At 35.8% G+C, this 15773-nt stretch overlaps 1 protein-coding gene across 1 annotated transcript in view; it reads left to right on the plus strand.

The window, feature by feature from the left end:
- The first annotated feature begins 603 nt into the window (after positions 1-603).
- Positions 604-15773, plus strand: part of LOC117124261 — a 16675-nt gene continuing 1505 nt past the window's right edge. Inside the window, exons 1-14 of the mRNA XM_033270418.1 lie at positions 604-855; positions 1387-1650; positions 2229-2492; positions 2762-3025; positions 4432-4695; positions 5372-5635; positions 6373-6636; positions 6906-7169; positions 8525-8788; positions 9129-9389; positions 9939-10202; positions 14503-14643; positions 14820-14974; positions 15089-15221. Of these exons, the coding sequence (XP_033126309.1) occupies positions 636-855; positions 1387-1650; positions 2229-2492; positions 2762-3025; positions 4432-4695; positions 5372-5635; positions 6373-6636; positions 6906-7169; positions 8525-8788; positions 9129-9389; positions 9939-10202; positions 14503-14643; positions 14820-14974; positions 15089-15221 (3286 nt within the window). The 5' untranslated portion in view covers positions 604-635. The remainder of the gene's footprint in view (positions 856-1386; positions 1651-2228; positions 2493-2761; positions 3026-4431; positions 4696-5371; positions 5636-6372; positions 6637-6905; positions 7170-8524; positions 8789-9128; positions 9390-9938; positions 10203-14502; positions 14644-14819; positions 14975-15088; positions 15222-15773) is intronic.

Consider the following 15773-nt stretch of genomic DNA (forward strand, 5'->3'; position numbering starts at 1 on the left):
GAAACAATCCTCTTTTCCGATAAGGTTTCTGCGTTTTTTTTTTATAACAACCAGAGACAAATACAGGCCCGTAACCGGGGGGGGGGGTTCGGACGAACCCCGCCGTTTGCTAGCTGGCTCCGCTTGGATGGCAAAAAAAAAATCTCGAAAGAAGATTGCTTAAACATAAAACAACAAAAAAAAAACAATCCTGTTCAAATAATCTTTACAGTAGCAACTTTTAATACAAGTTTCAAGATGGAACTCTTATTTATGTGGTCAGCGCAATTGGTTGGTCGTTAACATGCAACTTTTAATACAAGTTTCAAGATGGAACTCTTATTTATGTGGTCAGCGCAATTGGTTGGTCGTTAACATGTTCAAAAGGCTCCACTTTTTCCAAATTTGAATCCCCACCCAAAAAAAAAATCCTAGTTACGGGCCTGAAATATCTGAAGAATCTTAAGGGTTCAGAGTACACACAATGGCTACCACCAGTTTAGCCAATTGTGAGTAAGGCTACCGTGCTCCCACACGCGTCTCAAATCAAAAATCAAATTCTGAAACTTCAAAATTTTAAATTATGATACACATTTTTTTGGTTGTATTATAAATTAGAAACAAGCCCGGCAATATTAAAGGAGGAGTTTACGAATATGACTGCTGGAATCGCCTCGTGGTCACTTCCTCCAGACGAAATTGCAGATTATTTTAACGTGAGTTGCTCAGAAGGATCGGTTGCTCTTCTAGATGTGAATGGCACTCACGGAACAGCCATGTGCCATGACCTTGTGCCAGGCTCAACAGTCAACATTACTGTTATTTCTGTAACGGATTCTGAGTCTGGAATGCCTGCTAGTCTCAACATACAGTTAGGTAGGATGGTTATGTAGAACCTTCTTTATTTAAAATGTAACAGCATGGTAACTCATGATGATGAATGAGGTTCATTCCAATCTTCATGCTCCAATCCTTAAATTATAATGAACAACAGTGTAATCGCTATATTTAGATATTCTTGGTCTTACTGTTAAATTTTTATGAATTTATAATACTATTTTATTTTATTAAAATTGCTTCTTCTGCTATTTAGTATTTTAATATTTCAGCCCTATCTCTCAACTTTCAATTTATTGAGATTTTGAGCGGTGTCATTAGTTTTGTGCCGCCGGTGAATTTCCCCCCACCCCGTGCCTCTCAATACGTAACATTCATAGTAAAGTAGTTAAACGGGAAAAAGGCCGTGTGGCCGAACAAATTTCGCCCCGGCCATATGACCCTGGAAAAGGGACCTATTGTGAGGGGAAGGGCAAAATCCATGTTAGACTGACCCTCACATTGTACATTACTTCATATCCAGTAGTTTTGTGATTCATAATTCATCATGTTATATTGTATCATTACTAGAACCTGACGTGGTGAAGTTCACAAATCAGACATCTTTATTGGCTTCGATATCTGTCGAATGGGAAATGAGATCTGGCTTTGCTTCAGAATTCGTCGTTAATTGTTCAAGTGGTGTTCCAGCTTCATCTGTCGTAGACTCAGCTGATGATGGTTCTGGTAGAATAGAATGCTTTTGTATAAAACTAGGAGTACAAGTAGAAGTAATGGTGGTTGCTGTCGCCAACTCCAAGCAGAGTTTACCAGCATCAAGAATCGTTTCAACAGGTACGGTGGTGGATTACGCCGAAAGCCAATTAGTTTTAAAAAAATATATTTGTTTTAAAACGGCATCTAGACTTGAAATTAATGATAACGCGTTATGAAACTTATGGGTTATTATAGATGTTTGTTCAGTACCAATAAATACGATTTAAGCGGGTCGATCAGAATCAGATTCTGATTCTGATGAAATCGTACTTATTGGTGTTGCACAAACATCTCTAATAACATATTCATAAGGTTCATAATGCGCTATCATTAATTTCATGTCGAGTGACCGAGTGGTTAAGGCAGGGCTGACATTACCTATAGTGAAAACGTCGTCACTGAACAGTATAAGTTACTCGCTCTAGGCTCTTGTGATGGAACAAGTGTTGTGAATAAGGACTATAAACCATAGGCCGAGTGTACACAAACTCTACCGTGTGCAACTCATTATTACTTTGGAGAAGAGCAGGACTGCATTCGACATGTTGGGATCCGCAGAGAAGATGCGTTATATACATCGACAACAACACATTGCATTTTTAGTATCAATGTAGACATATACTTATTACAATTTCATATGATATGGTGTTTTACAGATGATCCTGTTAATATAACACTGATCGAAGATGTTACAACGAATACATCAGCCATAGTTGCCAAGATGATGTCAAATGCGCCACTAAATGTTGTGTATACAGTGCTTTGTTCAGCTGGGGATCCGTTTCCTACAATGTTTGAGGCTGCTAAAACGATGAACGTATATTGTATTGGTGTAGAAGCTGGACAACGTGCTAATTTGAGTGTTGAAGCATTTTATAATAACTGCACTGTAGGATCTACGTTTATATCTATTGCAACAGGTATGTACTTTGCTTTTGAGCCGGTGTCATAATAATTTCGGACCGCTGGTAAATTCGCCCTGCACTCTGTACGAAATGGGACGCTCACGGGAGAGTCAATTCTTTAAACGGCTAAAATGGCCTAGCAAATGTCGCCCCGGCCACAAATAATCGTGAATAAGGGACAAAGTTGTTGGGGGCGAAATTTATGTGACACCTGCCCTCATACCGTACATTACTTTCTTAGTAGTTTTGTGATTTATAGTGCATCACGTTTGTTTCATTACTAGAACCTGATGTGGTGATGTTCACAAATCAGATATCTTCAGCGGTTTTGATATATGTGGAATGGGAAATGAGATCTGGTTTTGCTTCAGAATTTGTCGTTAATTGTTCAAGTGGTGTTCCAGCTTCATCAGTCGTAGACGCAGTTGATGGTTCTAATAGTATGGAATGCTCTTGTATAAAACCAGAACTACAAGTAGTAGAGGTAACAGTGATTGCTGTCGCGAACTCCAAGCAGAGTTTACCAACATCAAAATTCGTTTCAACAGGTACAGAGGAGATATGCCGAAAGTCAATTAGTTAAAAAAATAAATTAGTTTCTTATCCCTGATCGCTTCCTATTTTGGTTTCGTCACGACTTTACTAGCAAACATTGCAGTCCTTATTTGAGTTATTTTTCATGTTTTTAATCTTTTTCTTAATGTCTGTGCTGTTTGTGTCTTTGTTTATAATTAATCCTTCAATGTTTTTATATTACTTTCCTTTGATATTTTTATATTATTGTTCTGTATTATTGTAAGTATCATTTAATTCAGTCCTCGACTGCGATTTTGATATTGAATAAAGAAAGAAAGAAATAAAGAGTTAGAATAGAATATTCTGAATTACTAAGTCTAAAACTCTAAATGTTCCTATTCCTCTAATTTGGTCTAAGTGCTACAAGCATTTACAAGATTTGATTGAAAAAGCTAATTGCCGAGAAAATGAATTTCCTCATTTAGCTTTGGTTTTTTTAATTTTGAACGAGAAACTATTTTTTACTTGCCCTAACTTGTAAATGTAATTGGCAATTATAACGTTTTGAATACGGCCAATTAGAGCCTGTAGATGTTATTTTAAATACACGTTGCATCAACCAATCAAAGAGAGAGCGCTGAGAGAAGCCCAGTTGAATGGAACAATCAATTTTCCAACTCATGAATATATTCTTCCCATTGCACTCATTAACATTCATTAGTTGTATAATATCTGGCGTAGATTACCGTCTGAGACCACCTGTATAATTTTGAAAATACACCATCATCCAATCATGATAAATCGATGATAGTGCTTATATTTTCAACTGAGATTAAATGTTAACTTCCGGCCCAAAATAAACGATCAGTGTTATGAGAGTCCTAGTAACATATTTTATTATTATTATTATTATTATCATTATCACCATCATCATTATTAGATGTGTCTGTAAATTTCTAATATAAATCTAATGATACGGTTATTATCTACTGTATTGTATACCAATTAATATCAGCCACCGTGTTCAAAACCAGCCGTTTGTCGCAATTTCTAATTTCGCGCAAGCACCTAAAACGTTTGAGAATCAGAATTTTGAAATTTTCAGGTTTTTGCATTTTATAAAAAAAAAATGATATATTGCAAACTATCAATCACTAAATCTAACTGAAAAGTATTAAAGTTATTTTTTTAAATGCAAATCTTAATAATAAACTATTGATTTTGGAGTCTGTGGAAGATGTTTTCTGAAAACCTACATCAATAAATTAATTTTTCATAACTTTGCTAATACTCAACCAATTTACATACAATAAACGCTGTTTTAAAGAAGAATTAATAGATAATTTCTAGATGGAAGAAAATGATAGTCTTGTGAATTAAGGTATTATCAATATAGATGCAGGCTTACTATGACTTAATGCTACATGGTGTCTTACAGATGAACATGTTAATATTTCACTGATCGAAGATGTTGCAACGAATACGTCAACCATAGTTGCCAATATGACGTCAAATGCGCCATCAAATGTTGTGTATGCAGTTTATTGTTCAGCTGGTGAACCGTTTCCTGTGATGATTGAGGATACTAACACGGCGACCGTACGTTGTATTGGTGTAGAAGCTGGACAAAGTGCTAATTTGAGTGTTGAAGCATTGTATGGTAACTGTTCTGTAGGATCTGCGTTGATATCTATTGCAACCGGTATGTTCAATAATTCTTAATAGTGCTTTTGAGCCGGTGTCACAGTATTTTGGGCGAGCCAGTGAATTCGTCCTCAGCTCTGTACGTAACGTCAAAGAGTATAAATAGAACAAGAGAGCCAACAACGCTCATTGGGAGCGTAAAAAAACGATACGCTCTACGCAGCTAGTGTAGGACGCCAACTAACGCTTGTATATGTTTTATTACCCAGTACTGCACCGCGCACTGTAGGTTTGTCTGTTTATCTGTTCTCCACAAGATACTGAGCTTTTGTTTTCTGCTTACTGAGTTTATAGCGGGCGTACTTCTACCGCGCTGCGCGCAGCGCTGCACTGGGTAATAAAAAGAATATACAACCGTTAGTTGGCGTCCTACACAGGCATGACGTTTTTACGAACGGGACTTTGCTCTCTTGTTCTATTTATACTCTTTGGTAACGTCAGTAAATTCGACGGTCTCCAGAGACCCATTCCTTTAATGGCGATATCCTAGCAAATATCAGCCCAGCCAAATCACCCTGGATAAGGGGCCGAATCCTTTACCCCGGCCAAATCACCATGGATAAGGGACCGAATTCTTGGGGAGATTTTCATGTGACACCGGCCCTCACATCGTACATTCATAACCAGTAGTTTTGTAATTCATAGTGCATCATGTTATATCGTATCATTACTAGAACCTGACGTGGTGAAGTTCACAAATCAGACATCTTTATTGACTTCGATATTTGTCGAATGGGAATTGAGATCTGGCTTTGCTTCAGAATTCGTCGTTGATTGTTCAAGTGGTGTTCCAGCTTCATCTGTCGCATACTCCGCTGATGATGGTTCTGGTAGAATAGAATGCTTTTGTATAAAACCAGGAGGACAAGTAGAAGTAACGGTGGTTGCTGTCGCCAACTCCAAGCGGAGTTTACCAGCATCAAGAATCGTTTCTACAGGTACGGCGGGGGATAACGCAGAAAGCCAATTATTTAAAAAATATATTTGTTTCCAACAGGCATCTAGACCTGAAATTAATGATAACGCGTTATGAAACTTATGATTTATTAGAGATGTTTGTACAGTACCAATAAGTACGATTTAAGCGGGTCGATCAGAATCGTATCGTATTTATCAGAATCTGATTCTGATCGAAATCGTATTTATTGGTGTTGCACAAAAATCTCTAATAACATATTCATAAGGTTCATAATGCGTTATCATTAATTTCAAGTCAAGTGACCGGGTGGTTAAGGCAGGGCTGCCATTACCTATGATTTACGATTTAAGTGGGTCAATCAGAATCTGATTCTGATCGAAGTCGTATGCACAAACATCTCTAATAACATATTCATAAGTTTCATAATGCGTTATCATGAATTTCAAGTCAAGTGACCGAGTGGTTAAGGCAAGGATGCCATTACCTATAGTGAAAACGTCGTCACTGAACAGTATAAGTTACTCGCTCTAGGCTCTTGTGATGGAACAAGTGTTGTGAATAAGGACTATAAACCATAGACCTAGTGTACACAAACTCTACAGTGTGCAACCCAGTATTACTTTGGAGAAGAGCAGGACTGCATTTGACATGATCCGCAGAGAAGATGCGTTATATGCAGCGACAACGACACACTGCATTTTTAGTATCAATGCAGACATGTGCATATTACAATTTCATATGATTGGTGTATTACAGATGATCCTGTTAATATAACACTGATCGAAGATGTTACAACGAATACATCAGCCATAGTTGCCAAGATGATGTCAAATGCGCCACCAAATATTGTGTATACAGCGCTTTGTTCAGCTGGGGATCCGTTTCCTACAATGTTTGAGGCTGCTGAAACGATGAACGTATATTGTATTGGTGTAGAAGCTGGACAACGTGCTAATTTGAGTGTTGAAGCATTTTATAATAACTGCACTGTAAGATCTACGTTTATATCTATTGCAACAGGTATGTACTTTGCTTTTGAGCCGGTGTCATAATAATTTCGGCCGAGTGGTAACTTCGCCCTGCCCTCTGTACGAAATGGGACGCTCTCCGGGAGAGCCAATTCTTTAAACGGCTAAAATGGCCTAACAAATGTCGCCCCGGCCACAAATAATCGTGAATAAGGGACAGAATTATTGGGGCGAAATTTATGTGACACCGGCCCTCATACCGTACATTACTTTCTTAGTAGTTTTGTAAATTATAGTGCATCACGTTTATATCATTACTAGAACCTGATGTGGTGATGTTCACGAATCAGACATCTTCAGTGGCTTCGATATATGTGGAATGGGAAATGAGATCTGGTTTTGCTTCAGAATTTGTCGTTAATTGTTCTAGTGGTGTTCCAGCTTTATCAGTCGTAGACGCAGTTGATGGTTCTGGTAGTATGGAATGCTCTTGTATAAAACCAGAACTACAAGTAGTAGAGGTAACAGTGATTGCTGTCGCGAACTCCAAGCAGAGTTTACCAACATCAGAAATCGTTTCAACAGGTACAGAGGGAGATATGCCGAAAGCCAATTAGTTAAAAAAGAAATTAGTTTTTAACCCCGATCGCTTCCTCTTTTGGTTCCGTCACGACGTTACTAGCAAACATTGCAGTCCTTATTTGCGTTAGAATAGAATATTCTGAATTACTAATAGTCTAAAACTCTAAATGTTCCTATTCCTCTATTTTGGTCTACGTCGATGCTTGCTACAAGCTTTTACAAGATTTGATTGAAAAAGCTAATTGCCGAGAAAATGAATTTCCTCATTTAGCTTTGGGTTTAAAAATTTTGAACGAGAAAATATTGTAGATGTTATTTGAAATACACGTTGCATCAACCAATCGAAAATAGAGCGCTGAGAGAAGCCCGGTTGAATGGAACAGTCAATTTTCCAACTCATGAATATATTCTTCCCATTGCACTCCTTAACATTCATTATTTGTATAATATCTGGCGTAGATTACGGTCTGAGACTGCCTGTATAATTTTGAAAATAAACCATCATCCAATCAATGATAAATCGATGATAGTGCTTATAGTTTCAACTGAGATTAAATGGTAATTTCGGGCCCAAAATAAACGAGCAGTGTTATGAGACTCCTATTAACATTTTTTATGATTATTGTTATCATCATCATCATTATTAGATCTGTTTGTAAATTTCTAATATAATCTAATGATACGGTTATAATCTACAGAATTGTATACAAATTAATATTAGGCACCGTGTGCAAAACCGCCGTTTGTCGCAATTTCTAATTTCGCGCAAGCACCTAAAACGTTTGAGAATCAGAATTTTGAAATTTTCAGGTTTTTGCATTTTATTAAAAAATGATATATTGCAAACTATCAATCACTAAATCTAACTGAAAAGTATTAAAGTTATTTTTTAAAATAAAAATCTTAATAAGAAACTATTGATTTTGGAGTCTGTGGAAGATGTTTTCTGAAAACCTACATCAATAAATTAAATATTTGATTTGATTTGATTTATTTAGAAATTCTCACAACTAAACAGAGTACAAAATTAAACGAATTAAACAACAATAAAAGAATTTCAGGATAACCCTTTAAGCATTTCTTCTTGTTTCCGAAGGGGTCCCGTTACAATAATAATGAATGCAACAATGACATATAACAAAAAGAGGACCATGGCTTAAAATAAGCAACAATGCAAACAAATACCAAACTGAAAAATTCTTTACTAATACTCAACCAATTTACATACAATAAACGCTGCTTTAAATAAGAATTAATAGAGAATCTCTAGATGGAAGAAAATGATAGTCTTGTGAATTAAGGTATTATCGATATAGATGCATGCTTACTATGACTTAATGCTACATGGTGTCTTACAGATGAACATGTTAATATTTCACTGATCGAAGATGTTGCAACGAATACGTCAACCATAGTTGCCAATATGACGTCAAATGCGCCATCAAATGTTGTGTATGCAGTTTATTGTTCAGCTGGTGAACCGTTTCCTGTGATGATTGAGGATACTAACACGGCGACCGTACGTTGTATTGGTGTAGAAGCTGGACAAAGTGCTAATTTGAGTGTTGAAGCATTGTATGGTAACTGTTCTGTAGGATCTGCGTTGATATCTATTTCAACCGGTATGTTCAGTAATTCTTAATAGTTCTTTTGAGCCGGTGTCACAGTACTTTGGGCCAGCCAGTGAATTCGTCCTCAGCTCTGTACGTAACGTTAGTAAATTCGACGGTCTCCAGGATACCCAATCCTTTATACGGCGAAAATGGCGATATCCCAGCAAATATCACCCCAGCCAAATTACCCTGGATAAGGGGCCGAATCCCTTACCCCAGGCCAAATCACCATGGATAAGGGACCGAATACTTGGGGAGATTTTTATGTGACACCGGCCCTCACATCGTACATTCATAACCAGTAGTTTTGTAATTCATAGTGCATTACGTTATATCGTATCATTACTAGAACACAACGTGAAGTTCACAAATCAGACATCTTTATTGACTTCGATATTTGTCGAATGGGAAATGAGATCTGGCTTTGCTTCAGAATTCGTCGTTAATTGTTCAAGTGGTGTTCCAGCTTCATCTGTCGTATACTCCGCTGATGATGGTTCTGGTAGAATAGAATGCTTTTGTATAAAACCAGGAGTACAAGTAGAAGTAACGGTGATTGCTGTCGCCAACTCCAAGCGGAGTTTACCAACATCAAGGATCGTTTCAACAGGTACGGTGGGGGATTACGCCGAAAGCCAATTATTTAAAATTATATATGTTTTAAACAGGCATCTAGACTTGAAATTAATGACACCGCATTATGAAACTTATGAGTTATTAGTGATGTTTTTTCAGTACCAATAAATACGATTTAAGTGGGTCAATCAGAATCTGATTCTGATCGAAGTCGTATGCACAAACATCTCTAATAACATATTCATAAGGTTCATAATGCGTTATCATTAATTTCAAGTCGAGTGACCGTAGTTAAGGCAAGGATGCCATTACATAGTGAAAACGTCGTCACTGAACAGTATAAGTTACTCGCTCTCTCTTGTGATGGAACAAGTGTTTTGAATATGGACTATAAACCATAGGCCTGTGTACACAAACTCTACCGTGTGCAACCCAGTATTACTTTGGAGAAGAGCAGGACTGCATTTGACATGTTGGGATCAGCAGAGAAGATGCGTTATATACATCGACAACGACACATTGCATTTTTAGTATCAATGTAGACATATACTTATTAAATTTCATATGATATGATGTATTACAGATGATCCTGTTAATATAACACTGATCGAAGATGTCACAACGAATACATCAGTCATAGTTGCCAATATGACGTCAAATGCGCCATCAAATGTTGTGTATGCAGTTTATTGTTCAGCTGGTGAACCGTTTCCTGTGATGATTGAGGATACTAACACGGCGACCGTACGTTGTATTGGTGTAGAAGCTGGACAAAGTGCTAATTTGAGTGTTGAAGCATTGTATGGTAACTGTTCTGTCGGATCTGCATGGATATCTATTTCAACCGGTATGTATATATTGTGGATAATACAGCCATGACATATTCTAAAATCACTACATACAATATTACAATATTGTAATGTCAGTGTCTTATCTTAGTAAGATTGATACACAAGTAGAATTACATACAGCGCGTACCACACACACATAATATTACTTTTTTATTTTTTTTATATTTTATTCATTTCGTCATATAATATACAAAAAAGTAGTATGGTTTGGTGTGCCGAGAAGTAGGGGAGGGACCAATTTTGATTACCAAAGCATGGAATTTGTCACAATATATATTTATTGTGTGTAAATACTGATATTTTGGCAACGGAAAATCGTATAACTGCACTGTAGGATCTACGTTTATATCTATTGCAACAGGTATGTACTTTGCTTTTGAGCCGGTGTCGTAATAATTTCGGCCCGCGGGTAAATTCGCCCTGAACTCTAATGTCTATATGAAATTTCTCCGGAGACCCAATTCTTTAAACGGCTAAAAGGGCCCAGCAAATGTCGCCCCGGCCACAAATAACCGTGAATAGGGACATAATTCTTGGGGGCGAAATTTATGTGACACCGGCCCTCATACCATACATTACCTTCTGAGTATTTGTGGTTTACAGTGCATCACGTTTGTTTCATTACTAGAACCTGATGTGGTGATGTTCACAAATCAGACATCTTCAGTGGCTTCGATATATGTGGAATGGGAAATGAGATCTGGTTTTGCTTCAGAATTCGTCGTTAATTGTTCAAGTGGTGTTCCAGCTTCATCAGTCGTAGACGCAGTAAATGGTTCTGGTAGTATGGAATGCTCTTGTATAAAACCAGGACTACAAGTAGTAGAGGTAACAGTGATTGCTGTCGCGAACTCCAAGCAGAGTTTACCAACATCAGAAATCGTTTCAACAGGTACAGAGGGGATATGCCGAAAGCCAATTAGTTAAAAAAATAAATTAGTTTCGTATCTCCGATCGCTTCCTCTTGGTTCCGTCACGACTTTGCTAGCAAATATTGTAGTCCTTATTTGTGTTAGAATAGAATATTCTGAATTACTAATAGTATAAAACTCTAAATGTTCCTATTCCTCTATTTGGTCTGTATCGATGCTTGCTACAAGCATTTACAAGATTTGATTGAAAAAGCTAATTGCCGAGAAAATGAATTTCCTCATTTAGCTTTGGTTTTAAAAAATTTTAACGAGAAACTATTTTTTACTTGCCCTAACTTGTAAATGTAATTGGCAATTATAAAGTTTTGAATACTGCCAATTAGAGCCTGTAGATGTTATTTTAAGTACACATGGCATCAACCAATCAAATATAGAGGGCTGAGAGAAGCCCTGTTGAATGGAACAGTCGATTTTCCAACTCATTAATATATTTTTGCCATGGCACTCATTAACATTCATTATTTGTATAATATCTGGCGTAGATGGTTTATTTTCAAAATTATACAGGCGGTCTGAGACCGCCTGTATAATTTTGAAAATACACCATCATCTAATCAATGATAAATCGATGATAGTGCTTATATTTTCAACTGAGATTAAATGTTATTCCGGCCCAAAATAAACGATCAGTGTTATGAGACTCCTATTAACATATTTTATTATTATTATTATTATTATTATTATTATTATTATTATTATTATTATTATTATTATCATCATCATCATCATCATTAGATGTGTTTGTAAATTTCTAATATAAATCTAATGATACGGTTATAATCTACTATATTGTATACCAATTAATATCAGCCACCATGTGCAAAACCTGCCGTTTGTCGCAATTTCTAATTTCGCGCAAGCACCTAAAACGTTTGAGAATCAGAATTTTGAAATTTTCAGGTTTTTGCATTTTATTTAAAAAAATATTGCAAACTATCAATCACTAAATCTAACTGAAAAGTATTAAAGTTATTTTTAAAATACAAATCTTAAAAAACTATTGATTTTGGAGTCTGTGGAAGATGTTATCTGAAAACCTACATTAATAAATTAAATACAGTATTTATAACTTTGCTAATACTCAACCAATTTCCATACAATAAACACTGTTTTGAAGAAGAATTAATAGTGAATCTCTAGATGGAAGAAAATGATGGTCTTGTGAATTAAGCTTACTATGACTTAATGCTACATGGTGTCTTACAGATGAACATGTTAATATTTCACTGATCGAAGATGTTGCAACGAACACGTCAACCATAGTTGCCATTATGACGTCAAATGCGCCATCAAATGTTGTGTATGCAGTTTATTGTTCATCTGGTAAACCGTTTCCAGTTATGATTGAGGATACTACCACGGCGACCGTACGTTGTATTGGTGTAGAAGCTGGACAAAGTGCTAATTTGAGTGTTGAAGCATTGTATGGTAACTGTTCTGTCGGATCTGCATGGATATCTATTTCAACCGGTATGTATATATTGTGGATAATACAGCCATGACATATTCTAAAATCACTACATACAATATTACAATATTGTAATGTCAGTGTCTTATCTTAGTAAGATTGATACACAAGTAGAATTACATACAGCGCGTACCACACACACATAATATTACTTTTTTATTTTTTTTATATTTTATTCATTTCGTCATATAATATACAAAAAAGTAGTATGGTTTGGTGTGCCGAGAAGTAGGGGAGGGACCAATTTTGATTACCAAAGCATGGAATTTGTCACAATATATATTTATTGTGTGTAAATACTGATATTTTGGCAACGGAAAATCGTAGAGACCTCGTTCGGACCATACATCCTTACATCCTTCTATTAGCTCTAATGCAACATTTTTTTTCAAAAGTGACTTGAAATGGCATTTCTGAATTTGGATTTTAGATACCCTAGTAAAGAGGTCTAATTTTGGCTCAATTTGTTTAGAAAATGCATGTTTTGTATTCGCACTAATGCAACGTTTTGTCATTTCCAACCTTCAACCCTAGAACTACATTATAACTATTATTGGTGGATAAAATAATGTCAGTTGATTTCTTGAAATTATTTGAGAGATGTGTTGGGAGATTTATAGACGCACACAATAAGCATTTTTTCCTCCTGGTATTCCTAATTATGTAGTTGAATTTCCATATTTGCATCAATGGACAAAAGTAATGACTTCATATAATTCTTGTTATTGTTGCTATTAAAATCCCACCACCATGTCTAGAATAATCCTTCTAATGTTTTCTAGAAATATTTCAGCATTAGAAATAGTTGAATTAAACCATTTTCGGTGAGTTAGATAATGTCAATATTTTCAGTAATAAGCACTTGAATGAAGAGATTTAATCTAGAGTATACGTGATTTTAGGTTTTAAGTTTATAAGGGAATTTCTGTTATCAGATTGGCAGGGACCATTTTTGACCGTCTATAACATGAGTTTGATTAATAATGAGATTTACAGTAAGCTAAGGGGCTAGGTTAAGTTCAGTTAAATAGAGATATGTAACAAAGAAAATCATAGCTCCGGCCATGCAAGATGTTAGTAGGCCTATCAATTAATCTTTATCATCTCCCAATATCAAAGCGTTTTACGCATAATCTCTCGCCATCTAATGCTGAAAGGTGAGATTTCAGTGACGGAGGATTAAATTGGACTCAATTCATAGGGTTTTTTCTGGCCTTTATTGTTTGTCTTTTCTTTTTACTGGTATTATATAAACATTTATTGGTCTTTATATGAATAACCTGTTGACCTAATAAAGTGCAATAGGTTCAATTACAGGATTTACTAAATATCTCTTTACAGGCCTTCTTGAGGCACTTTTTACTGAGGTATTCTTGGTGTTCTTACTAGGATACGTATTATGAAGACCAGAATATTCTTGCTAGGGTATACATCCTTGGTGCAGTTTTTCAATGAGTACATTTCTGTTGTGCGAAACTGGTATAAAGCGAAAATAGTGAAAAGTGGAAATATGTGTGATATAAACTAAGTTAAAACTTATAATGAATATAACGCAAATATGTAAGAAATATGAACAATTATAATGTAATATCTATCCGGTCATATTGATCGAACAATCGATTTATAACCGATCGAATGATTGACGAATCAGCCGATCGATTGGTCGACTGTGCGAACCTTAACGCTTAATCGCCACCCGATAGATTGATCACCGATTGATAAATAAAATTTTGATTGATCAAGCACTGATCGCTTATTGACCGATCGATTTATCGACCGTTTAATTATACGTCTGGTCGATTGATTGGTTATTTGATTAATTGAATAATAGTATAATATGCAGATAAACGTTAATATTTTTTTAATTAAATGTTTTGATGTACTAAATATTTGAAGCTCCTATATTGACATCATGTGATGCCTTCAAGATAGCCGGTTTTGATAATAATGGTACCTATCTGATTGATCCTGATGGTCCGAACACTGGATTGGATCCATTTTCGGTAGACTGTGACATGACGTCAGACATAATAAAAGGTAATTAATGCTTGTGTACATTAATAATACGACTTCAAATTTAATATAATAATTTTTTTTATTCACTATTTTTTATTTATAATTTCGAAAACTTTAGGAGCCGGCTTCCCCGCCCCCGCCCCCTTGAATCCGCCACTGGTATATTAATGTTTCATATTTTTTCGTTTAAATTCAAGGTTATACTACAATTCACCACGACAAAGAAGAAGACGGTAATGTAAACAATGCAGAGGACCCGTGTAGTTTTAAAGTTAATATTACTTACGATCTTGATTTAAGTCAGATATATGCTGTCAAAAATATTTCATCTTCATGCAGACAGTTTATTAAGGTGGGTGTTCCGGCTCGATCAGCAATACACGATACTAATATAAGATAAGTACCGGTACCGGTAAGTTGTATTCCTATTAATGAGATTAATGCTTAAGAATTATTATTTCTATAGTATGCATGCATTAACTCAAGGTTTCACTATGACAACACAACATATCATTATTGGATCTCAGTTGATGGCGAAATGATGGTAAACTGGGGAGATGTTCCAATGGGAACTAAGGGATGTGCCTGCGGTTTGACGAGTAAGTTGCATTCCACTATGCCTTTAAGTTTTTATAAGACTGAAATTCTCTTAACCGATTTAATAAATTTAAGAAAAAAATTATACCAATATTGATTTATGCTTAATAATTTTCAATAATTTATTTATTCGACCAGTGCAAAGTTACAATAAGTACAAGACTACATAGTACGGTCAGGGGCAGCTTAAGCAAAATATACTTGCCTACTGAGAATGTATACATTTACGGATAAAAAAATTCTCAAGAAGAGCGGGTATTACATTGATCTCTGTTTCAAGTGTATAGGCCTATGCCTCGAATACTAGTGCAGTGGTATTGGCATTTAATTGCCTCCAATCTTGATTCGAACTTCCAACGAAAGCCCCATGGCCCAGTTAAGGCAGCAAGGTCCCGAATCCCGAATGATTGTGGATTTTTTTTTTGCATTTACAAATTCCTCTTCTTTACCGTTTACTATTTATGTATACATCATGTATGTATAAAGCACTACCGCCAGATGATATAGCGATTATTTCTTCAACTTTAACATTATAGACCATATATACTGTCTCT

The sequence above is a fragment of the Anneissia japonica genome, unplaced genomic scaffold, assembly GCF_011630105.1.
Source record: "Anneissia japonica isolate Jap-2015-1 unplaced genomic scaffold, ASM1163010v1 scaffold287716_len795978_cov209, whole genome shotgun sequence".
NCBI classification, from domain to species: Eukaryota; Metazoa; Echinodermata; class Crinoidea; order Comatulida; family Comatulidae; genus Anneissia; species Anneissia japonica.